This window comes from Pinus tabuliformis, chromosome 7 (genome assembly GCF_031772625.1).
Source record: "Pinus tabuliformis cultivar Carrire ecotype Pingquan chromosome 7, CPIR1, whole genome shotgun sequence".
NCBI lineage: Eukaryota > Viridiplantae > Streptophyta > Pinopsida > Pinales > Pinaceae > Pinus > Pinus tabuliformis.
In genome coordinates, this window is record NC_142293.1 from 1,629,190,227 (window position 1) to 1,629,215,909 (window position 25,683).

Sequence of the window (25,683 nt, forward strand, 5' to 3'; positions counted from 1 at the left end):
ACTGTGCACTTGGAAAGAATGTCAAGAAGTCTTTTCCAAGCAGCGAAAATAGGTCCAAGGAAATCTTGGATCTAGTTCATTCTGATGTATGCGGTCCAATGCTAGTGAAATCTCTTGGAGGCTCCTTGTACTATGTAACCTTTATTGATGACTTCTCTCGCAAGACGTGGATTTACTTCATGAAGACCAAGGATGAAGTCTTTAGAAAATTTCAAGAATTCAAGGCTGAAGTAGAGAACTTGATAGGAAAGGAAATCATGATTCTAAGATTACATAATGGAGGAGAATACACTTCCAAGGAACTCGTTGCCTTTTGTAAAGAAGCTAAGATTAATAGGGAGTTGATGGTCCCTTACAATCCACAACAAAATGGAGTCGCTGAAAGAACAGAACCATTGAAGAATCTGTTAAGGCAATGATGCATGATCAAGAATTTCCCATGTTCTTATCGAGTGAAGTATCGATGACAACAATCTATATTCAAAATAGAAGTCGTCATCGATTCTTGGAAGATAAGACACCTGAAGAACCATTCACTGGACAAAAACCGAAGGTTGGACATTTGAGAATCTTTGGTTGTCCAGTTTATATTCATGTAGCCAAAGATAAGAGGAAGAAACTAGAGCCTTTAGGAAAGAAAAGAATATTCATTGGATACGACAAATCATCAAAGGCCTATAAAATCTGTGTTCTAGGACAACAACAAGTTGAAGTCAGCAGAAACGTTACCTATGATGAGAATGTTGCCTATTGGAAGTCTAAAGAAGTTCCCATGGACTCTGATGATGATGAAGAACATGAAGCTCCCAAGGAAGAAGGTTCAGGTCCATCCAATCTTTTAGAACATTCCGTAGATCCTTGGGAAGAGCCAGACAGTCCTAGTGAACCAATGGATGCAGTTGTTGTTCCCAAAATTAGGAAGAGGCCAATGTGGCTTAGATCTACCTTGTACAAAGCAGAAGGACATGCAACACCACGTGGCACCTTCAGGGAAATCAAGAGACCAAAGAGGTATCTTGGATATGCAACATTTATGACTAATCTCATTGATTTTGAACCTTGCACCAATGAAGAAGCAACTAGCCAGCAAGTTTAGAAGGATGTGACGATGGAAGAATACCAGTCTATTATGAAGAATGATGTATGGGAGATTGTGCCTAAACCTGAAGAAGTCAGTGGTGACCTCCAAATGGATATACAATATTAAGCATACAGTGGATGGTAGTATTCATAAGTACAAGGCGAGATTGTTGCTAGAGAATTCTCCTAGAATGTAGGTTTTAACCCTGTACAAAAATTTCCTGGAAACAAATTCTTAAAATAGAAAAATATACAATGGCGAGAACATAAAATAAATATACCCCTGGATCCCAAAACCGGGAATACCAGATTGATTTTTCATTATATTCCTTTCAATTTTACAATATATATATATATATATATGCCGAAGCATTCATAAACCCCAATCCACTAACCCTGGATTAGAACATAACTATAGTTCCCTTGACTGGATCTACAAATACCATGGGAAAAAACCGCTGTGCCCAAAAACCATGCGCGAATACTATGCGCAAAACCATGGGTAGGTCTGCCCACCATCTTTGGTTCCGCCCCCCATCTTTGGGTCTGCCCAACTATTATTGGTCTGCATAAAATAAATTTTTTTCCGGGGCGCTGCCCCAGACCCCATGACGCATGGAAAGAATAACACACACCCAACATTCTCCCACTTGTTGTTTTCTTTCCACACGGGGGTCATAGGAGAGCTTAGTAATTGGTCTAGGGTTGCAATGCCCATTGTTTCTCTACACCAAGAAAACTTCTCAGTGCTCACAGACTTTGTCAATGCATCTGCAACATTCTTTAGAGTGTCCACCTTTACTAGCAACACATTTTTATTTTCAACCATATCCCTCACAAAGTGATACTGAACATCAATGTGCTTTGTCTTTGAATGATAAGTAGGGTTCTTTGCCAAGAAAATTGCATTTTGGCTATCACAGTCTATCCTTATAGCTCGCTGTACCAACCCCATACTTGAACACAATCTCTGCAACCAAACTGCTTCATTGTTTGCATGTGTGGCTGCCATGTATTCAGCTTCTGTAGTTGAAAGTGCCACTATAGACTGTCTCTTGCTTGTCGAACTGACTGCTCCTCCAAATAAATTTAACACATACCCACTTGTAGATTTTCTTCGATCCATATCTCCAGCCTAGTCTGCATCAACAAAGCCACGGATGTTGTCTTCTCTCTATTATTCTAATCCTTTGAGTTTGGAAACATAATGAAAATATTTAAAAATATGATTTTTCATTAAAAATTAAACCTTTAATGTACTTTTTACAAAGACCGAGTCTCATTGGAATCAACTAGTCCGAGTCGATATCGAGTCGGAGTTGATCCTCGGCCGGTTCTGAGTTCAAGTTTGAGTTTTAAAACATTGCCTAGGACCCATGCTAGATTGTGTGGCAACAAGGCCTATGAAAAGTAAGTTACCTAATTGAAGCGAATTATCCTTAGTAATTCCACGATTTAATCTTAGCCATTGATCTATGCCTTAATGAAGTTATAAATTGAGGCTAAGGGAAGAGGATAAGATGCACAATCATTGTTGAGCGCTTGAGTGAGTGATTTTCTGAGTGAGAAGGCTCAACTTAACCAAGGAGATTCAGGAGGACGCTGAGGAGATTTCCAAGAGGAAATCCAGAGGTCAAATTGGAGGAAGGAGGCCGAGTTATAGGTCTTCTTCTCAGCTATAATTTCCTGTCTATTTCTCTGTGGGTTTGACCCATATTTTCTGAGTTAATAAAGTTTTCAGAAGAGTTTTGTGGGTGAATTATTCTGCTGTATCTGTCATTATTTCTCACTTATTTCTTCTGCAAATTTACCTGTTAATTATCAGCATATTTAGTTTTAACTTTTTAGTAGTTTTGAATTTTGAAATTTATTTGTTAAAATATCTTCTTGGGTATTGTTAAATCGCTGAGTGAAATTAAATCAGGGTTGATAAGAGTTTAAATTAACAATTATTGTTCAATATAAATTCTGCCATGTGAACTTTAGGTAAGCAGGTTCTTAAGATGTGAATGTGGTACAATAGGGCGTCCAGGTTGTGTGGTTTCCTAACTAGTTGGTGAGTCTCTACTTCGCCCAGAGTTTCCTGGTTGGATCTCTTTTAAGTCCTTCACCAGACCAGAGCACATATTTTCTGGCTAAACCTTGGGTCTTGGCTGCTTTTCATGACCATCCTTCATAATGTTGTCAAAGGATTCATCTTAAAGTCTGAAATTTCATCAACAACATGCAATGGTTAGTCTGGTGCCTCTTTATGAGACCACTTTTCACCTACATGTTGTCCATCTTTAACACCTGTAAAGCTCTTTCAACAAACAGGCTTTTACAGTTTTACCTCGTGTCACCTACCACTTTTGCGGTTTGTGAAGGGTCCTTCCTTAAGTCTCAATTGTCTCTCAGATTAATATGGAAGCTATCATTGGTTAGATCAAAGACTACTTAGGTTGCTTTTTATCTGTTATTGGTTTCCTGTGGACAAATACTTTGTCTGTAATTATTTCCACAATAAGTTAGGGTGCATCCTGTGACCAATGGAGTATTTTTGTAATGTTCCCAAGTAATTAATCGCTTAAGGGATGAACTAGCCTATTGATCCCCGTAGGCTATAGTCCTCAATAAAGGGGAAAACCCCAAAATACCCAATGTCTGGGCGAGTTATGGGCCAGCTGGGCAAAGAAACCCAAAATTGGGGTTTGAAGTAAAGTTTACTCAATCAATTAAGAAGAAGAGAATTCATTTTGGAACATCATTGTGTGGATCAATTTGTCTCTGTTTTTCTTGAGCCTGAGGCTCTGAGGGTTTTAAGACCCCTTCCCTTCCTACTAATTTTGGTGGTGAAAGTGTCCATCCTAATTAGTAAACCTATTTTCTATTTTCTTTCCTCTTTTCTACTTTGTTCCGGCACCTGTTATTAGAACAACTCTGGTTTTGTCAATGGATTTGGTATTTTGTTCATTTAGGCAACAGGGAATAATTATCTAAGGAGTAACAAATTCTATGGTGTAAAATAAAGACATTCCTGACACAGCCAAAACTCTGATGCCAATAGGCCGAAATTTCTGAGGTAGCAGCAGTACAAAACAGGACGAAGTTCCCTATCATGCCAAGATAACCACATTCTGCCTGAAGCCTGATTAGTGTCTGTGGAAAAATTGGAAACGTGAGTCCTGGAGCAGGTCGAAGTCTGAAATTTGAATCCATACAAACTCTGCATGAACGAATTAGTCTGGGATGGATCGAAGTATTCCCTAAGATTAGATGTCACCCTTGAAATGATCTCTTTCCTGGACTGAAGTCATTCGGGTGGCTGGCAGAAAACCGAACTCACTCTGAAAATCACTCAAGTTGCTTTGAAACAAGTGCGGAGGATTCCGAGGAACTAATTACATCAGCAGACCCAAATTCCGGAGTGACTCCCTGCATCCTGTACAGAATTTCTGGGTCATCTGGACATAGCAAGGATCTGTTCGAAAACTATAATTAGATCAAGATCCCTGAGGATTTGGGAAGCACTGAAGTAGGAAGCTGAAACCAGGAATGGTTTTGTCAGTCCCAGGCTAAGCAGGTATCCTCTCTAGTCTGTACTTGCAGGGGGGTTTTCTCCAGGTTGCGGATTAGGGTCTTCTCCTACTGTGGGTTAGATGTGCGTAACTGGATTTTGTCATTTATAGTGGGTTAAACTCTGGAGGATTCAATTTATATTGAATTACATTGGACTGTTGAACCAGAATTACATTTAGTCAGTTACAGTTGTCTTATTTCTGGTGAATTCTATTATATTGAACTATATTGAACTGTTGATGCTGGATTGCATTTGGTACTATTCAAATTGCTATAGAATTGTTGAATGTTTATTGTGATCAGTGCCGATTTCTTGAAGATTCTACTATGTGAATTTTTCTGTATCATTAATTGAAAAATAAAAAGGACAAGGAACTTGCCTTAACCCTAGGGAAAAATTGACCTAGAACCTTACAATTTTCCTAGATCTCCATTGTACATGAATAGACTGTTTGTATGAAAACATCTATCACTGGCTTCCATTTAAATATACATCTATGTGCTAAGTGGAGGTGTTGCAAATGTTATCTTAGATGGTAGTAGCTACTTTAAGATTAGTTTCAGAACAATGTCATTTGATCAATTAAATTCGCTCCTTTTGCATAATCACACAGCTTATGAAAGAAGTTCAGTTTCAATGATGGAAAATATCTAGAGAACCCAAGGAACAACCATTTGCTTTTACTGAACAATATTTAGACTTTAACTTTTTAGATAGTCCCTTTAGGTTGTTAAGCTTCATTTTCAAACATCATAGTTTAGGACCTCAATAAGTAGTTCTGTTCATAATGCCATTGAATTTGTGGGAGGTTTCTTGTGTTACTTAAGTGTTTTATTTATTTATTTATTAAGTAATCTTCATATGAATCTCATCAAACTTGGCCAACTTATACTTGGGCTCTATACAGGTTGGGGGTTGAATCTGGGTCATTAGCACAGTAATGCCCCATTTCAGTCCCTAGACTACAGCCTGATGGATATGTCAGCTATTTCTTACTAGCCATGGTAGGTCATTTTTCACTACAAGGTTACACTGCTATAGAGGATCACAATTTCACTAGGACTCTCAACACTTTTATCCTGATGTGTAAAAGTAGCTTGGGTGTTGCTTTGTGTTTGCTGTCATCTTTATTATGGTGATCTTTATGCACAACTATTCCATTTGATTTGTCTCAGGTAAATTATTTTATTCTGCCAGCTTCCCCTTCTTCACCACGGGCCAGTTGAACTAGAAAGTTCTCAGGATTTTGAAATTCATGCCCAATTGAGTTTCTTATACAATTTTGATTTCTTTTTGAGATTGCAACTCATCGAGGGGCCAAACACATTGTTTTAACTAGTTACTACCTCTTATCATTAGAAGGCAATACTAGTCTGTAGGCCATGACCCCTTCTCTATGCACCAATGCCCAGTTTCTTAGTTTTTTGTAGAGGATTTCATATAAAGTTTTATTAGTGGATATTCTGTTTAACTTACGCGCATCATTTCAACATGCCTTTTCTTCCATTTTCAAAATGTTACAGTATGATGGTGACCTTATCATGTTTGACAGCAAAACATTTATTTCCACAAACAAGAAGAGTAGTTTCAGCAGTAACCTTTGCTCTTTGGAGCTCTTAAAGGCATGAGACTCAACCTTCACATGAGAAGCAAAATTATTGAGTTTTATGACTTCAAATATAGATCTATATCTAAATATATGTCCAGAATGTAGTGATAAAAGAAAATTCAGGAAGGTTTATGCATTAATGTATATTTGTTTGCAACTTTGCAGTCATGATTTTGTTTGAAGAATGAAAAGTCATTTTGTCTAGTATAAGTTGCTATTTGACACAATTGGCTGCATTAATATTTGAATAAGGATATTGTTTTTTTTTGACTTTAACGGTTAGATTTTTATTTAAAAGGCGGCAAAACAGCTGCCGCTTGCATTTACATTGGATTGAGTTTCTCAATTTCATTTCTCTCTGAGTTCATGAAGTCCACGAATCCATGATCAATCTTTGATTCAGGGTCGTCTTTTGGAGAAGCAACGCTGTATCTCTGCCGGATGGTTCTTTACCTTGATGTTACCAGCTGATTCTGACAACCTGAGTATGCCTTTCTGGAGCCTTCCTCTAACTCTGTTGCCAGAGGAGCTAATCGGATATGAGCTATTTCCACTTGGGAGTATGAAAATCGTTTTCCATCTCTAGTCATCATTCTAACCTTCCAACGCCTTGATTTTTGTCAAAGCAATTTCCCCTGGAGCAGAAAGAGCCGTGCGAAATGGGCAGCTGTCCGATTGAATGTACAGAGCCTGACGTCAAAATTTTGCATTGCTGAAACACCACGATCGGCGTTGCTGAAACACCAGTTTCAGCAACTGATAAAATAACTGTGTTGCTGAAACACCATTTCCAGCAAGCAAATTTCTGGGTTTTCTGTGTTAAAACAGAATTACTGGTTAATCCGATTATGGGATGATGCAGAGAGAATCTTCCAAATTGACTGATAGGGTTCTTTGGCTTCTGGCAGCTCCAAGGTTGGCTTCAAAATCAGCTTGAGTATTTTGTCAAAGCAATTCCCCCTGGAGCAGAAAGAGCCGTGCAAAATGGGCAGCTGTCCGATTGAATGTACAGAGCCTGACGTCAAAATTTTGCGATGCTGAAACACCACGAGCGGCGTTGCTGAAACACCAGTTTCAGCAACTGATAAAATAACTGTGTTGCTGAAACACCATTTTCAGCAAGCAAATTTCTGGGTTTTCTGTGTTAAAACAGAATTACTGGTTAATCCGATTATGGGATGATGCAGAGAGAATCTTCCAAATTGACTGATAGGGTTCTTTGGCTTCTGGCAGCTCCAAGGTTGGCTTCAAAATCAGCTTGAGAATTAAGCTGCCTCATAATGTGGTAGAAGGAGATTTTCTGAAACTTAGCCAGCATGGGTCTTATTTTCTTTAGAATTCGGCCTAAATGAATCTGCCACTGATTCGAAGGAGAATTCATTGCTTGAATGATGAGCCGAGAGTCTCCGAAGACCGTCAATGTTTGAATGTTCCGTTTTAGAGCCAGAGTCAGCCCCTGCCACAAAGCTAGAGCCTCAGCTCTATTATTTGATTCGATTCCCAGACCCCAATGGTACTTGAGAAAAGTAGACCCATCGGGTTTCAGCAGCACTCCACCTCCACCCGCAGCTCCTGGATTGCCTTTAGAGGCCCCGTCGAAGAAAAGACAATGGTCATCTAGTGCCGATCTCCACTTTAGAAATTCCTGTTCTTCCATACGGATTTCCCACTTAGCATGGCAAGTGGTTGGAATAGTAGGGATGGGTTGATTATTTGGAACGATTTCTTTTAGCCACAGCTCCTCCTCATTGTCCAGCTTTACTTCATTCCTTAGGGTTGGCTTAGCTTCCAAAGTCTCTCCCAATAAAGCTTTAATTTTGGATATAACATTGTTTACAGTGCAGATTTCTCCTCTGAAGATTCTGTTGTTCCTTTCCAGCCATAATTTCCAACATATGTATTTAGGGGTCCACATCCAAGCAGTCCTAAGGAGGTTTTTATTGTTGGTGCAGATTGGAGGAAGCTTGGCCCACTCGTAGAACAGGGATGGCACACTTCTTGGTAGCTCAATCTTGTCCGCCCTTGAACTCAGGACCCCTTTCCAGACTGCCTTGGCAAAGGGGCACAGCAACAACAGGTGATCAGCTGTTTCTTCCTCTGATATACATAATGGACATCTGGAGGGCCCTTCCATTCCCCGTTTTCTCAGATTGTCTCCTGTGAGAATACTATTATGAGCAAGTGTCCAGCAGAAAAAGTCTATTTTAGGGAGAGAAGGAAAGTTCCATATGGATTTCCATTGCGTTGGGTCTGGAGGGACATTCGGGACAGCAATTAAACTTTTGTATCCTTCAGCTACCGAGTAGGAGCCAGTATGGGAGCCCCACCCTCTTTTATCCTTGGCTGTTGCTGATAATGGTGATTTCCCTTGCAGATTGTCTAACAGTAAAGAAGCTTCAGATTGCAAATGGTGTGGTACCTCCCCGAGGTTCCAGCTGTCCCATCTTCTTTCAGCATCCTCCGTCCAGTTGGTTATGTCCCATAGAGTTTCCTTGTTGTTGGAATGCAACCATAGCTTAATATTTGCCAGGCCTTTTATATGATGAAGAGGCTGGTCTCCAAGAATCTGATCATTCCAAATTCTTATTTTTTTCCCATTACCTGGGATCCAATAGAGGTTGAGGCTGAAGTTGTCCAGAGCAGCGATACAAAGTTTGGATATTGGGGAGCCTTTGGAATTTTTTGGAGGAAGATCAAGACATCTCAATCGTTGACCTTGAAAGTATTTCTTCCACAGCACTTTCTTGCTCCAGCTTATTTTTCCTGCCACAATATTCCACAATATTTTTGAGCCAAGAGCGAGATTTTGGGCAGCCGAGTCTCTAATTTGCAGACCTCCTTCTATGAAAGGTTTCTTAATGGTGTCCCAATTTACTAAATGAAGCCTTCTTTCGTTGTTTTTTCCCCCTTCCCACAGAAATCTTCTCAGCATACCATCCATTTTACTGAGAAAGGTTTTGGGGGCGAGGAGAATGGAATGCTGAAACAGAGGCATGCTTGTTAAGACAGATTTTATAAGGATAATTTTCCCAACAGTGTTCAGCCAGGAGGCTCCCCAGGCATTAATTCTGAGTTTGAGCTTGTCCAAAAGGGGCATCCAATGGGAAACTTTGGGGATGGATCTGAAAATTGGGATCCCAAGATATTTGAAAGAATCCCAGTCTTGACAGATTTTCATTTCAAGAAGCCTAGCTATATCAGCAAGGTTTTTAGCTGAGCAATTCCAGCCATAGATTGTACTTTTTGAGTAGTTAATCTTGCTGCCGGATGCTTCCTTATAGATGTCCAGTTCCTTTTTGAAAGAATTGGCCGAAATAATACTCGCTCCACCTAGTAGCAGAGTATCGTCGGCAAATTGAGCATGGTTTATTTCTTTGACATTTTGCACCATTCTGAGACCTGGCAGAATTTGGATTTGCTGACAGTAGTCGAGCTGGAAACTCAACACTGAGGCTTGAATGGCATAGAGAAGCGGGGACAACGGACAGCCTTGCCTTAATCCCCTTGAAGCTGTAAAAAAATTCAGTTGATCTTCCATTTACCAGCGGAGCGATCCAAGGAGAGGCGATGCAGGCTTTCACCCAATTTGTGAATTTTGTTGAAAAGCCCATTTTTGTCATAACTGCAAACAGGAAGTCATGCCTCACCCTGTCAAAGGCATTAGCCAGATCTAGCTTTATTACCATTCCTTTCTCTTTTCTCTGGACACTTGAATGTACTGCCTCTTGAACCAGTACAATATTATCCAGTATCTTTCTCCCTTTGATGAAGCCTCCTTGGTTCTCCGGTATGATGTTCGGCAATATATTCTTGAGGCGCATGGATATTATTTTGGTAATAAGTTTATAGCTAGTATTACACAACGAAATGGGGCGGAATCTACTGAACTCAGAAGCTCCTTTTTCTTTCGGAAGCAAAGCCAGGAAGGCTGAATTGGTGCTGCCTCCTATCTTAGTACAAAATTGGGATTTCCTTACCATTCTCAGAAGGTCTTTGTTGATAATTGACCAGCAAGACTGAAAGAACCTGGCAGTGAACCCATCAGGCCCTGGCGCTTTATCCGGGTCCATGCAATCCAAAGCTTTCTTGAGCTCATCCATGCTGATCGGGGCAGTCAGCATATTATTGACGGGGTCTTGCACACAGAAGGGGATAAGATTGTACGGATATGCTTGGGGATCTATAGGCTGGTAATCAGGAGCTGAATAGAGATCTTTAAAAAAGGAGAATGCTGCTCTCTTTATGCCCTCAAAATCATTAACCACTGTGTCTTGGAATCGGATTTCTGAAACATTTTTGTATTGCTTTCGGGCTTCGGCATGTTTGTGGAAGAAACTAGTATTTTTGTCGCCGGCTTGTAACCATAAGTTTCTAGATTTCTGTCTCCAATACTCCTCTTCGTCCCTACTGGCTTTATGAAAGGCTTTTTGTAACTCAACTTCTTTTTGGAGCAGACTTTGAGTAATATCTGAATTCTCCATTGAGGATTGGAGGGCAGCAAGATTTTCTATAGACTCTTTTCGATTGGCAGCAGGAGTTTTCAAAGCTTTTGCCCATTCCTTGAGCTTTCTCTTAAGAGCCCGCAATTTTTCTTCCCACACGAAGAAAGGGGAACCCTGAATTTTCCGGTTCCAGACTTCAGCAACCACCTCATTGAACCCCTCTTGCTGAATCCATAACGGGCTAAATCTAAATGGAATGGGTCCAAGATATCTATCCACGGAGAGTTCCAGACTTATGGGTTTGTGGTCAGAGGTGCAGTTGGGCAAAATTTTGGATGAGGTCATTAGACCACTAGTGAGGAAGGAGGTTTGGACAAGGAATCTGTCCAAGCGAGCTGCTATATGGCTGGGACCTAGTCTTTTATTAGACCAAGTATATTTCCCGGCTGAAGGTTTGATGTCCTCCAAATCCCAATCGTTCATGATGTCTTCTACCCATTCTCTGGCAGGGTCCCTTACAGGTGAACCACCTTTTTTCTCTTCAGCAGCTAGAGTAACGTTCAGATCCCCTGCAATAATGATATTTCCTGGATTGTGCAAAACAAGAAAGGACTGGAGCGAGTCCCAGCAAATTTTTTTCTCCGATGGCAAGACTGGAGCATAAAGGTTAAATAAACTTACTTGTTGACCAGAATCTTTGTGAAGGAGTTGAGTGAAAATCCAGTGCTGGCCACTTTCTTCTTGAATCAAGTCGTATTTGGAGCTGTCCCAGAAGGAGGCGATCCCACCAGAGGCACCTCTAGCACTGACAGCTCTTCCAGGGCCTTTGCGCCAGAATGTTTTGCTGGATTGGAGGAGAAGAGAGTCCTCCATCTTTGTCTCCTGGATGAGAAGGATTTCAGGCATATGCAACCTTACAATGTCTTTCAGGGCCTCTTCTTTCAGCCTGCTACCTAATCCTCTGCAATTCCAGGAGACGTATTTCATTATTTACTGGAGAGGGGGGGAGTGGCTCCTTTTGGAGCCTTGTTATTCTTGCGCCCGGATCTGGTATTCATCATTCCCTTGAGGGTTTTCTGGGAACCTTGGAGAACATCCATGTAGGTTTTCTCCTCTCTTTGTTTCTTCTTGGATTTTCGGCCCCTGGATGTTTTGATAGGAGAGATTTGAGAACTGTCTGATTCAGATTCTCTTTCTTCTGATTCTTCTCCTGATTCGGAGGCAAGACTAATGTGTTCGTCATCGCCTGCTTTTCCCCCTTGATCTGCCTTGGTTAGTTGGGGATTTGATTCTTCTTCGGATTCTTTCCTTTCCTTCGGCTGACCTTCAGTTTCTTCATGTTTCTCTGAGGCCTCCCCCTTTTCAGCTGTGGATGGGCCTTCATTTGAGACTGGTTTGGTTTTGTCGTTGGGCTGGGGATTTCCCTTTGATTCTGTCTGCTTCTTCTCGTTTGGCTTTGAGACTACCTTTCCTTTTTTTATTTCCTTCCATCCTTCTTCTTCCTCTTTATCCCCTGATGGTGCTTTAGGGCAGTTTCGTTGAAAATGGCCATGTTCATGGCAGATCCTGCATTTAAATGGGAGTTGCTCGTAGTCTAGCTTCTGGTAGTGATGCCAATCTCCCACTGTCAACTTGATAGCTTCCGGTAGCCCAGCTTCGAGATCCACTTCCACGCATATTCTGGCGCAGGTGTATTGGCCCTTGTTATCAGCTTTGTCGATGAATCTTCCCAGTCCATTTCCTATCTTTTGCAGTGCTTGGTAGCTCCAGCAGTGTATTGGAAGATTGGGGAGCCGAACCCAAACAGGGACCTCCTTTGGGACATCGACTGAGGGGTCAAAGTCGGGTGTCCATTTATTCAGAAAGAGACCTTGGTTTCCCATGAAATATGGGCCATTTCTGAACACCAAATCTCGGTCTTCCTTGGTAGTGAATTCAAAGATGAAGTAGCCCCTTCCAATCGGGTAGCTGATTACATTGTTTGGGAGCAGGGGTCTCCAGTTTCTTTGCACCCATTCATCAGTCGATTTGGTTGTTGGCCATCGTCCCATAAACTGCCCTACTAAACCTCTGTCAGCCAGGGCAAGGGCGATTTTGATTGTCTGGTCTTCTGGCAGAGCAATTTCTGGGATTTCTTCTAATTTTTTGATAAACTTCGGAGCTTCAGGCTGCATTCGTTTTTTCCCTCTCTGCGTAAGGATCTTCTTGAAGGCTTCTGCAGGCGAAATCGGAGGGGTGGGGGAGGGCTCCGCACCCCCTGGAGCAGCCATGGCGGCGGCAGCTGGTCGAAAACCTAGCAGAGCGCATTCCCTATCGCGCGCGCGTTCATTCCTTGCAAATGATATTGAATAAGGATATTGTTATACATCATGTTCAAGTTGATTTAAAATAAACTGAAATACTGTTTTGCATGTTGACTACATTTGCTCTTGAGCAAAGAGACTTGTTAAAATGATGTGGAAGATGAATGTAGATAAATCTGATGAAAGCTAGTCAGTAGATTTCGGCTAGAGATAGGATTACCTTACAGATTTAATGGCCTTCTTGTCCAACACTTTGCTACTTAGATGGAATGGGTTATATGCTCTAATATGAAAAATTTGGGTGTTAGACTCAATTGTTTAGTGTACCTCTTGTATGGTTTGAAAAATGCTGCAGCTGGTACCTTTGAAAAGACTAAAGTTTTTTGATGATGCTTTTTACAGGTTAATGTTATGTGAAAAATTGGTTGGATCATTTTATGTCTGAGGATGGGTGGAAGGGCAGATTCAGCAATCATCAAACCTATCAATAAAGCAGATGTGCACAGAATATGTTCTGGACAAGTTATTCTAGACCTTTCAAGTGCTGTTAAGGAACTTGTAGAAAATAGCTTGGACGCAGGAGCAAGCAGCATTGAGGTTAAACTAAAAGAGTATGGAGGAGAATCCTTTGAGGTTGGAGATAATGGTTGTGGTATTTCACCTGACAACTATCAGGTACCCTTAAAACATAGGACTATTCCTGCACTTTCTCACCTCTTTTTAATTGAGATCTTTGTATGTGATGAATCAGTTGCTATCTCTTCAGTTATTTTATACAACTGGTGCAAGTGCCCAGTCAAAGTCCATGCAGCTGTAAGATGTCGAAACGATGTTTGTCCCAAGTCACAGAACAGAAAACTGAAATGTGATCATGAAGTATCGTAGGCAGGAGGTTGTTGCTCTTATTTAAAGTTCAACTGTTGATGAGACATAGTCCCTAAGTTCCTAGTGGACTTAGACCATCTATTGTAATTGTAAATTACACTTTCATTTTCATTTTCCTTTCTGATTGTACATAACTCAGGAGGCTAGGTCACTCTTGATCACCGAACTATATGGTCAAACTTGATCACCTGCCATTAATTTTGTAGTTTTATAAATAGATAGTACAAGAAGAGTGTACCAGATATGTATATTGTAATTTGTGACAATTTCCTCTCTGCTTGCATGCTTGTTCCCCTTTCTCGGGTTTCTATTCTTGTATGGGAATATTTCAAATTGTTGTTATGTGCTCATATAGATTGGTATTAGAGCTGCAAGGTTAGGGCTTTTCAAGAGATTTGCCATTCTAGTAACCTTTGGGATATTCTTTCTACCAGGAATCCTTCTTGAAGCTTTCTGCAAGGGGTTTGAGCAATCTGTAGGTGCATTGATCTGTAAATTGTTGTGGATATTCCACAAGACAGCTTGTCACAACAAATCTTTTGTTTTTTCGAAAAAGAGTTCATATATATATATATGCAAAAAAATATTTATGAACAGCAAGTGAAAATAGCGGAAGGGTATATACAATGGAACTTATATCCTCTTGCTCAAAACAGCCAATGGAGAAATAAAATCAAAATAAGCTATTGTATCTAAAGCTTTGGCATCTGTTATCAACAAGGAGCCTTTGGCCAACAATTGCAGATGTATGTCATCCTGCCACATGGTACAAAAAACAGACAAAGCATTGACCTCATAAAAACAAACCTGCAGCAGATCTTCTAGAGGGTAAACAGAACAAAAATCCCTGGGGATTACCAAATCCTGATGAAAGAGGACTGAACCAAATAACTACAATCACCAAACAAGGCTGCCTGCCAGTGATCCTTAGATTACAACTGAATGCTAATCTTGGACATACTTCCAACCTCTCTTTGCGCATTGACAATCCCAGAATATATGCTTCACCATCTCAGAATGTTGGCAAGCAGGGAAGAGACCATCAAAAAGCCCATTCTTTGCCAGCCTGGCCTCAGAGAGGATCCATTGATAATAACAAGCCACACAAAAGCCTGCAGCTTATGGACAAGTGGAACAGATCAAATAACATGAAGCCAATAAGCTCAAATGTCCTTTGAATTAGCGGAAACCCAATACACATTGAGAACAGGTGCGAGCACATGCAGCTGATGCAAAATGGAATACATGCTCTTGGAGTTATACTGATAGGTACAAAATAATTCTGTATTGCTCTAAGGCATGAAAAAGATATATAATAAAATAATAAATATGAATGTGATGATTATTACAACTAGGGGGCTGCCTTAATATTACCCAAGGTACCCATTTGAAGAGTTGTGACCTTTCTTAGTCATGACTTTTTAATATTTATATATATATATATATATATAATTTTATTATAATTTATTATTATTTTTATACATAACATTACCTACCCCTATTGTTGGAATTTCCTTGAACCCTAGGTCTGGTCTATGCCCTAGCTAGGAACACAAACACATTAGAGATGCCCAACTTTAAACAAGTTTGCACAGCGGAATATAACAGCAGTGAAATCAACAACAGTACACAAATTATTGGTCCAAACACATTCCTTATCAGTCTATCAATAAGAAATTCATAGGGCTCCCTTACCAGGGATGATGGCCCTTTATAATCCCTGTACAAATGCCAAATATAGTACAAAATACAACTCTGTCCTTTGACTAATACAACTAGAGCTGAGAGCTTATCCTTTAGGTTCTCATCTGCCCATAAAAATATAGAATATACAAATATACTTGCTGTTGCTGTCCTTGGCAACCAGCCCTTTCAGTCCTCTTCTGTCCGCAAGGTCTGCTCCTTTAGACCTCTGTCCAGCTCTGTGTAACTCTGTCATGCCTCAGCCTGCTCCTTTAGAGCTGTGGCTCACCCTTTCTACCCTCAAACTGCTTCTAGCACCCTTCAACCAGCTTGCTGCCTTCTTCCTTGACGTCGGCGGCCTCAACTCAAGCCACGACCTCCATGCACATGCCTGAACAGACCTTTGGCCTCCTCCAGAATATGGCTGTGGGTGCCCTACAGGCTGTGGCCTTTACCAGACCACAGTCCGACCTTTCCACAGGGTTCGGACCTCCCTCAAGCACATTTGGATGCCCTTTGTAGGCCTTGGATTGCTTTCTTTTCCACAGGGTGCTGCTACAGTAGCCCCAAACTCAACTCGGCCTGTTCCTGTAGGCCTGCGGTTACCTAATTAAGGCTGTGGCTGTCTCTCTTCAAACTGCAGATCCTTTTTCCCCAGAAGCAGTAAACAAACCCTTCTTTCGGTCACAGAACTCGGCTTTGTCCTCCTTTTGGCAGCAGTTCTCTTTAGCTAACCAGAACATAGAAACTCAGCCTCTTCCAGCTATCCTTTGCTACTGTGGCTATTCTTCTCCCTTAGGTCTGCGGCTAGGTCACTTTAGCTTCCTTTCTCCACAATATGAATGTTATTCCTCCACTTGTGATTAGCCTCTCCTTTGGCTCCATATTTAAACTTTTCCATTAGGTGACTTAGAAGCCCTCTTTATCCTTCAAGAGGCCCCATTACACCACTCAACAACACCACTCAACAACAGATTTGATTATTAAATTAGTTTCCTTGGGTTCCAAGCCCACTCCTTTGGGTCAAAACCCCAAACCTTAGGTACTTTGCAACTCATCCTTTTGTGGGTTTTCTTCTCACAAGCCTAGCACCAAGGGCTTGTGGGAGTACCTCTTGAGCTACCCAATTTCAACATAAAGAATGCTTTGTTCTCAAAGCAATCCCAAATGAGTTCGTCTTTCCTTGTGGAGTTTCATTTTGACTCTGGGTTTGTTTGAGATTATTTGGGTAGTTTGTATTGAAAATGTAGCGATGGAAGGTCTTCTGGTTTGTGCCTTAGCTAATGAAGGCTTCGATTTTTCTTTCTCTAGCATGAATGCAAATTCATGAGATAGACTTCAGTTACAATGAGTTGATTTCCAGTTTACTAGAATGGTCATCAAGTTTGCATGCGTAGTGTTGGAGTCTTCTTCAGTTAGAATACAGGATGAGGTGGCAATGACAAGTTTAGTTAGACCGAGTTAAGACTTCAGAGATAAGTGAAGAGAGGACGAGTTGAGTCCTTAGTTAACTCAAACCACAACTAGAGGAGATCAAGGAGCAACTCGAGCTACTTAACTGAGAGCCAGTCCAAGTGTATATATCTGGGACTTGCTCTAGTTAACTAGCAAAGGGAACTCTTGACACTCGTGTGATCTGGTATTCGATTAGACCTTCTTGCATGCATTGAATTCTATTGTGAAAGAGAAGGACGAGGGCACAAAATAATTGATTATTCTTTGTTGTGGAGTGCAGATTTTTTAGTTGAGGAGCAGGAGTGCGCATTGATTGAGGAGCAAGGATCAGGATTCGTAGAGAAAGTTGACACTACCTTCAACAGAGAACAATTGTGCGCAAGGCGAAGATCAAGAGTAGGTCGAGAATAATTGTAGAGCTGAGAATAGTGAGGAGAATCCTAGCGCTTTCTCAGTGACAAATTGCTGGCTGCAGTAGAAATGCATTGGATTGTAATAGATCCATTTGCTCAAAGAACAATCAATAAAACACCACAACAAAGAAAGTAGGTTTTCCCGTTTAGGTTTCACGGGTAAAACAAGTGTGTCAATTTTGTGTGCATGTGTTTTTATCTCGATTATTTTCTATTGCATGTTGAATGTTAAGAAATTTTGTATCTTGGTGAAAGTTAAACTTGGCTTCAGTTTTCAGCTGCCTTGATTTTCAATAGATTCATCTAAGTAGTTGTAGATTTTTAAGAAATTTAACAGTTTTTGTGGTGGTGGAAGCAAGGGATTTGCAAGTTCTCTTTGCAAAGGATTTTCTCTTATGGATACATATAACTTGTGATTCCTTCCCTACCATTAGAATGCCATGAATTCTTCATGGAGATTTGTGATGTAGGTTCCTAATTGCATTAACCACTCAACTCCTAACACCACATCCATTCCATGAAGAGGTAGAGCATAATATCTTGTTTGTAGTTCAAAATATTGTGTACGTATCAAAACTTTATGGCATCGTCTTGCCTCTTCGATTCGTTGACCATCAACAATTGTAAACGTGAGATCCACAAATTTCACGACAAAACAAGAAATACAATTTGCAACTAAAGAATAGATAAGATAAAACATTCAAAAGAACTCAACCTTATTTTATTAATATGTAAATAAGTTGATACTATTATTATTATTATTCATTTTTAAGGTCACAGCCAAGCCAGACACCAAATTGGTGTATGAGACCCCCTTGTTTGTGGGACAAGGGACCCACCTCCGCGCAGCGATTTGACTGCTAAGTCTACGAAGGCATACATACTCTACCCCCCTCTGGTTTTGAACCTGTGACCTCTTAAGAGGAAACACATGCTCTTAACCATTAGGCCCACTCAAAGAGCATGAATATGGCTTAGATGATGTCCTCAGAAGATCAACAATAATGTTACAATGAGCCTCCAAAATACTGATATGTTGAAATCATCTGTGAATTCTAAATGAATCCACCAAGGAGAGAGATGAGTTCTTGCCCACTCTTGCTGAATCACTCGAGGGTTTCTTTCCTGGTGCTACAATTGAAGCTGGGAACTCCCGGTTCTCCAAACCTCTCCACAAGAAAAATACTCAACTCCAAGATGTCCCAAATGGTCTCCTTCTCCTCGTTTTAGAGATTCAATAGATAGATCTCCAATCTTCTAGAAGTGTCTTATTTTATTACCATTCTAGAAGCTCCCTCTTGACTCCATCTAAGTGACTTTTTAATTTTAATTTACTTAAGTCATTTTTAGGCTTTTTTCCTCCAATTAGTCAATTTCCTGTTTTTATTTTAATTAATTAAGTGACTAATTAAAGTCACTTTTAATCCTAGAAAATGTTAAATCACCCAACATACTCTCTCTAGCTACTGAAAGTCAGCATCCCATCCTGTAGATCTTCTCGTTTCGGTTCCAACGAGCTATTACACTGAGGTGTTCCATCAAATATTCCTCCCGGAATGCCACCTCAAGCGTAATTAATTGAGTTAGGCCCAATAATAACCCCGTTTTAAAAAAGTTGTCAGAATGCAACGAGACAAAGGCAAGCTGTGCAGATGATGCATTATGCCAAGCGAATGCCATCGGATCCCATAAAAACTCCTCAAAACTCCTCTGGGACCCCTGATGATGTAATTCTGCCCCAGCGGTGAAACATAAAAACTCAAAAATAATATAAAAGATATATAATTTATTGATTACTTGAATGATGATTGTTTACTATGAGGGTCTTTAGCTTATATATCGCCATCGACACTCTTTTTGGGAAAGTGAATGATCTTATGATCGTGACCTTTTGTCTAATTAACCTAAAATTAAATAATTTTTACATAATATTGCCTCCCTCTTGAAAGTGTTGAAGAATGTAACTAGGTTCGGTCTTCATAATTGTACTTGAGTCAAAATGAAATATATTTGTCAAAAGAAAGCAAAAAGAAATTTTATTATTATTTTAATTGACTTGTTAAAGCACGGGTTTCATGCTTGGGTCAATTGTTATAGGTCAAGCTTCCATTGTTGGCTTTAGGTTGTTGACAAAGTCAATTATTGTTTGGTCAAAGCCTCCTCCATCAAGTCAACCTCTTCATCAAATTCTCCATCAAGTCGGCTTCCCTCAAAGAACACATGTCGGCTTAATATAGGGGCACATCTCTTCAAGAAGTTATGTCGGCTTATTTACTATGGGAATCAACTATATATAGGCATGTGCACCTTCGACCAAAATCGCATAAATGATTTCGTATGACTGCAGAGACAAGTTCGGATGGAAATCTCAGAAAAGGAGTTCGGTACTATTGCAGTAAGATTCTCGACATATCTCTCTGAGATACAAGTACGGATTGCAGTTCGGTACAAACTCTCAGATGGAGACAAGTTCATAAAAAGTCAGATAGAAATTTTCAGTGCTATTACAATGAATGAGTTTGGATCCAATTCAGAGAAGCAATCTCAGTGTAACCATAGTCTCGGTGTACCACAGTCTCTATATATCCACAGTCTTGGTGTATCATAGTGATGCAAAATCTCAGTAAGAAGCTCAGTTGTCACAGACTTCAGTATGCCTTAGTGAAGTTCAGATCATAGGTTGTTGTTGAAGAAAGTGTAACTAGGTTCGGTCTTCATAAATGTAATTTTGATCTTTGTACTTGTAAAAGAAAAGAATTATTATTTTTGTCATTATCAAGAATGGGTTTCTTTCCCATTTGATAGGTCAAGCACATGTTTAAGTGCTTCTAGGAAAGTCAAAGAGTCAATGTAATTATTGAAGACCCATGTGGGCATGTTACACTATGTAACCTATGTAATTATGTCAAAGATATGTGTCAAAAGTGATCCTCCAAAGCAAAGACAAGTCCCCTTTTCTAGTCGGCTCAAAGAATGAATTTTGGTGCACTTAAAGGCAAGTTGGTCTCACTAGCTCAAGTCGGCCCAAAAGGAGGGGCAAACTCCTATATATAGAGCCATTCGACCTCAAAATTAGACCATCAAGTGATCTCTGAAATCAGCAAAGAAGAGAGGCAAGAAAGAGGTGCGAAAAAGCAACAGAAAGGTTCTTCTAGAGCAGCGAAGAAGTAAAAGGAGAAACCGAGTTTGGGTGGACTGTTTTTAGGGCCTAATTTTGTCACATGTGCGAAGAAAGGAGGGCAGTTCTGTAGTCACATCAGATCCACAAGGGCAACAACTTAATAGAATTCAATTGGGCTAAGAAGAGACTCCAAATAGACCTCCATCTCAAGCGAAGGAGGTCCCACATCTAGCAAAGGAAAGGAGCAAGAAAAAGGGTTTATTTCAAGCCCTAGATCAGCCACACGTGCGAAGAAATCAGACCTGCAGTAGGGTAAGAGGATCAGCCTCTCAACTTGGAAATATCTCTCAAGGAAGGTCTCACTCTCTAGCCTAAGTATCAAGGAAAAGGAAGATTGCCAAGCGAAGTAGAGAAGGCAAGGAAGACACCAAAGAAGAGGTCTCTAAGGAGACCTAGGGTTTCTGTAGTTGCCAGAAAAGGAGCGAAGGAAAGTGCCATCAGTTGCCGGAAGAAGTGCGAGGGAAGAGATCAAGGTGTAGTGCAGAAGAAGGCTTTGATTGAAGATCATAAGGGAAGATACAAAAGAGAGACTGTGTCTTGTGCTTGGAGGATCTATTGGTCAAGGGTCTAGTGTTTGGCATTTGTCAATTGAAGCTTCAATAAGAGAAATTTGCATAAGGGTTTTACTCTCTAGGAGAGAGAGGTTTTGCCTTGGTTGAGAGCCAACATCTTGTGTTCTTGTCTGTTTTGTTTTGGTAACTGTTTGATGAAGTAAGAGAACATGATCTAATAATAATAAGAGAAGATTGTGCTAATAAGAAAAAGTCAAAAGTACCTCACAAATAGTTATCATTGTTGGAAGAATCTCATCATACCTAGATGCCCTAGATTCTTCAACAATTGTCATAGTGATAGACTTTACAATGATAGTGTGTGAGGTTGTCACAGTGATGGTGTATGAAGATGGCTCCTTTGTTACTGTTAAAATTGGCAACTAGGGCCAAACTCCATGTGGGTCATCTTATTTATGGCAGTTGATATTTTTCTTGGACTCCTCTCATCGAGAAGTGTAGGATTGATCTAAATATCATCCGATTCCAATAAGTATTCATGGAGTTATGAATTTCTTTGTGTTAGAAGACAATTCGTCAAGGTCAGCTAGCAACCAAATAAACCCCACATGTGCTCAACGTTTTAGTATAAAAGGAGATGACTTGAGAGTCATTTCACACGCACTTCACTCTTGATTTCTCACCACTTGTTCTGGGTTTTAGTGGCAAGAGAAATCTAGATGATGAAGCCCTAGACGCAGGAGGGAAGGAGGCCTACACGCTGCCCTCTACAAGCCCTAGACGCAGTCCTAGATGATCTACACAGTCCTAAGGAGGATGCCCTAATGCTGTCCTAACCTAGAGGACGCAGTCATGAAGAGATGCCCTATACTCCATGCTGTCTCAAGGGTAACCTAATCGCAATCAAGAAAAGGATATACGCTGCCCAAATAGATCCTAGCCGCAGCAAAGTCATGGCCCATGGGTCTTTTGGAGGACCGAGTTGCCGTTAGGAGGGCCAAGGAGGTGGGCTAGAAGGCCGCAATACAAGGTCTACTTCAGTAAAGGAGAGGGGACGTTAAGGTCACCCTTGTGACTGTTTGAAGAGGTAGCAAGGTCTGTGTGAATGGATGATTAAACCGCAGGCCTGTAAGTATTGTTTTGATGGTCAAAGTAGCCCTATACATGGAGCTGTAGGTGTCTCCTCAAACAGCGAGGTCACTTACCTTGTAAAGAAAGGGAGGCTGCATAATTCAAGGTGAGTTATGGCATGATCGTTGGGCTGCTGTAGGTTATGGGAGGATGCTTTAACCAGTGATCGAACTCTGTCCATGAACAACAGTATAGAGGTATGTATGTTCTCCATTAATGACTTGTGTTAGGTCCATGATTTTGGATCAATTTAGATGGGATGTGCTTGTAGCCTGTAGTAACCAAAGTGGAGGGGCAGACTTGGTGGTTAGATGCCCTAACCAGTGGCAACATCTACAATGATTTATTAGACACTTGGAGAATCTGTTAGCAGCCATGTGGAGGGGTTTCTTAGGTGTTGGATACTGCCACATAGGAGCAGCAATGTCACTAACAATGGGAGAACAGTGCTAATAGTATGATGGCATGATGCAATGGGATAGCAGCAAGCATGGTGCTATAAACTCATTAGGACAACAACAAGGTACAACATGCCAAATAGGATAGCTAGGCAAGTGTGCTTAGTACAACATGGTAAATGGGACAACTAGGCAATGGTGCTTGGTGCAACAAGCTAATGGGACAACAAGGCTAAGATATTTGTTTGAGCATAGCAAATGGGACAGTAGCATGCCAAACATGGAATGGAAATGTCACTAATAGAGGGACAATAGCAATGGTGCATGGAACAATTGTGGTAGCATGGTGCAACAATGGCACATGGGACATCAGTGGTAGCATAAGGTGCAGCAGTATGATGTGTGTAGCATGGTCATGTGGTCCAGCATAGTGATGATGGGTGCATATGGTGCAACACGGTGAGGTGCAACATGATGATGAGATGCAGCACAATAATAGGTGAAGGAGTCACCTTGGAGAATCAGTTGAAGTAGCATGTCTTCAACTGAGTTCAGCCATCTCATGTATCATCTTCTTAGAGATGATCTATGCTCTTATTTAGATAAGTCAAATTGTTAACTTCTGATGTAAATGTACTGTATATCTCTCTGCTGAACTATTGAAGAACATATAAGAAGAATTGATCAAGGGTTTCCCCACATTGGGGTTTGTCCTTGGCTAGCGCCACATCTTGTGTCCTCTTGTCTTGGCTAGTCTTCTGCGATCTATGTTTATGTTCTATCTGCAATTTACGTTAATGTTGATGTGATTGCTAATCTAGAAATGATATTGAGCTAACTGTGAAAATTGAAATAAATTGCTCTAAGCATAGAATATACCTAAAATTAACATGGTATCAGAGTTGAGGTGAAGACAAAGCCCAAGCAAGAGTGAAAGAGTAATCACTGAAGACAGTTGGGAAAGGACAAAAGGCTCAATGGGTTCCTCATCCCTCTTCAAATTCATCAAGGGTAAAGTCGAAGCAGAGAACATTATCAGAATGGCACAGCGGAAGCTTCTGATGGCCTACCTAAAGATCACTAGGAAATCCAGATTTAAGGGTGGAAGGAAAGGCATATGCCTTGTTTGTAATAAGTTCAACCATTATGCGAAGGAGTGTCCGAATGGTAGGGACACATCACTTGATGATGATAACAGTCATTCTAGAGACATCTTCAATGATCGGAGGACTGACAGGTAAGGCAGGTCATCAAGGAAATAGCCGACTCTTGAAAGAAAGCAAGGAACCCCAGGTATGAAGAATCAAATGTTGTTTCTGATAAGACAAAGAAGCATTATCTCATATTGGCCCTCTCCTCTAGACTCTTTGGGAATCTGGCTTATTGATTGTAGTGCTTCAAGACGCTTCATCAGATAGAAGGGTGCACTCTCTAATTTGGTAGAGATGGAAACATTCATGGGATTATACTTGGAGTCAATGCCACCTATCCTAGAAAGGGTGTAGGGAATGTTACCCCTCAATTGAATGAGGATAACTCGATTCATTTACAAGAATCTCTTTTATGTACATGATCGCAAGAAGAACCTGGTGTCCATTTCGACAATGGAAATCAAAGGTTTCAGGGTGGCATTCATCGATGGAAAGGTACATGTTTGAAAATAGAATTTTCAAAGATGCTTTTACTCATGGGTTTAGGGTTGGCAATTTGTATCAAGTTGCAGGAAGTCCATTGGGGACCATGTCAGTTGACACATCTCATCTATAGCACCGGAGGTCTACTTTATGGGGCCCTACTCGATGTGAGTTAGATGGTGACAGGGATGCCTGAATTCAAAAAGAGCATGAAGGTACATGTCTGAGATGTACTGAAGGAAAATCTTACAAGGGGACCATTCCCCTCATGTAGCAGGTCCACAGGTTTGGAATAACTCGAGGGGTTTGAGATTCATGATCGGGAATCTCATGTATGCAGGTGGAAGAAAGCCCTATATGGCTTGAAGCAAAACACCCTGGGCGTAGTATGAGAGGATTGATAGCTGTCTGATGAAGCTGAGATTCACTAGGAGTGAAGCCGATCCAAACCATTGCTTGAAGGTTGTGGATGATAGACCTCTCATACTGGCACCTTCTGAGGGCGACCTCTTTCTGACAGGTGTAAACCTCTCATTTGCAAAAGTAAGAGGGAGTTGGATTTCGGATTTGAAATGGTGAACTGCAAACCCACGACTACCTCGATGGATCTTAACTTTCAGAAGTTATGTGGTAAGGATACCGGACCTGTTTTGGGAAATGCCTCTGAGTTTCACAAACTCATACTAGCATTGATGTTCTTGGTGAACTCTCGTCTGGATATATGTTTTGCAGTTAGCATGGTGAGCTCATATATGGTTGAGCCTCACTGGATTGGTGCCAAGAATCTTCTGAGATATCTTCGAGGCACAATCTCTCATGGATTGAGATACATTGCCGGAAATGTGAAGCTGCATGATTATTCGAACGCTGACTGGGCAAGCAGTGTGGAGGATCGTAAGAAGCACTTATGAGTGCTGGTTCTCTTTGGGTTCTGCTTTGATATCTTGGATGAGCAGGAAGCAGAAGTCGGTTGCTATAAGCACTGCTGAGACTGAATACATAGCTACGAGTATGACCTCGTGTGAAGTTGCTTGGTTGTGAAAGCTCTTTAGCGTGCTGTTTGTACGCATGATGGATACCATCGTGATCTTCTGTGTCAACCAGAGGGGGATTCGATTGTTGAGGAATCCCGTATTCTATGATTGCTCCAACATATAGACATCAGATACTACCTTATGTGGGATATGGTACATCGATGAGCGATGAGGCTCCATCGCATTGAGACTGATGTACAGGTCGTAAACATTTTATCGAAGCCCCAGGGAAAGGTCAAATTTGTGACTTTCCCGAACGACTTGGAGTCATTGAGAGACCCTCTTATGAGGAACCTGCGTGATGCATGCATTGAGATCTGGGAGCTTCGGGGGGCTTGGGGTACTTCTTGGAGCAACAAGCGAC

At 40.9% G+C, this 25,683-nt stretch overlaps 1 protein-coding gene across 9 annotated transcripts in view; it reads left to right on the forward strand.

Moving 5' to 3' along the window:
- The window catches only part of LOC149254501 (DNA mismatch repair protein PMS1-like), a 422,021-nt gene that overhangs the window by 27,565 nt on the left and 368,773 nt on the right, over positions 1-25,683 (forward strand). For 5 of the 9 annotated variants that reach the window (XM_089460181.1, XM_089460175.1, XM_089460180.1 and 2 more), the window contains exon 2: positions 13,396-13,668. The exons of 2 other annotated variants lie outside the window; for them this stretch is intronic. In XM_089460181.1, the coding sequence (XP_089316307.1) occupies positions 13,441-13,668 (228 nt within the window). In that variant the 5' untranslated portion in view covers positions 13,396-13,440. Of the gene's footprint in view, positions 1-5,546; positions 5,644-13,395; positions 13,669-25,683 lie in introns of all 9 variants that reach the window. 2 more of the 9 variants (XM_089460177.1, XM_089460178.1) reach the window with 1 other exon arrangement.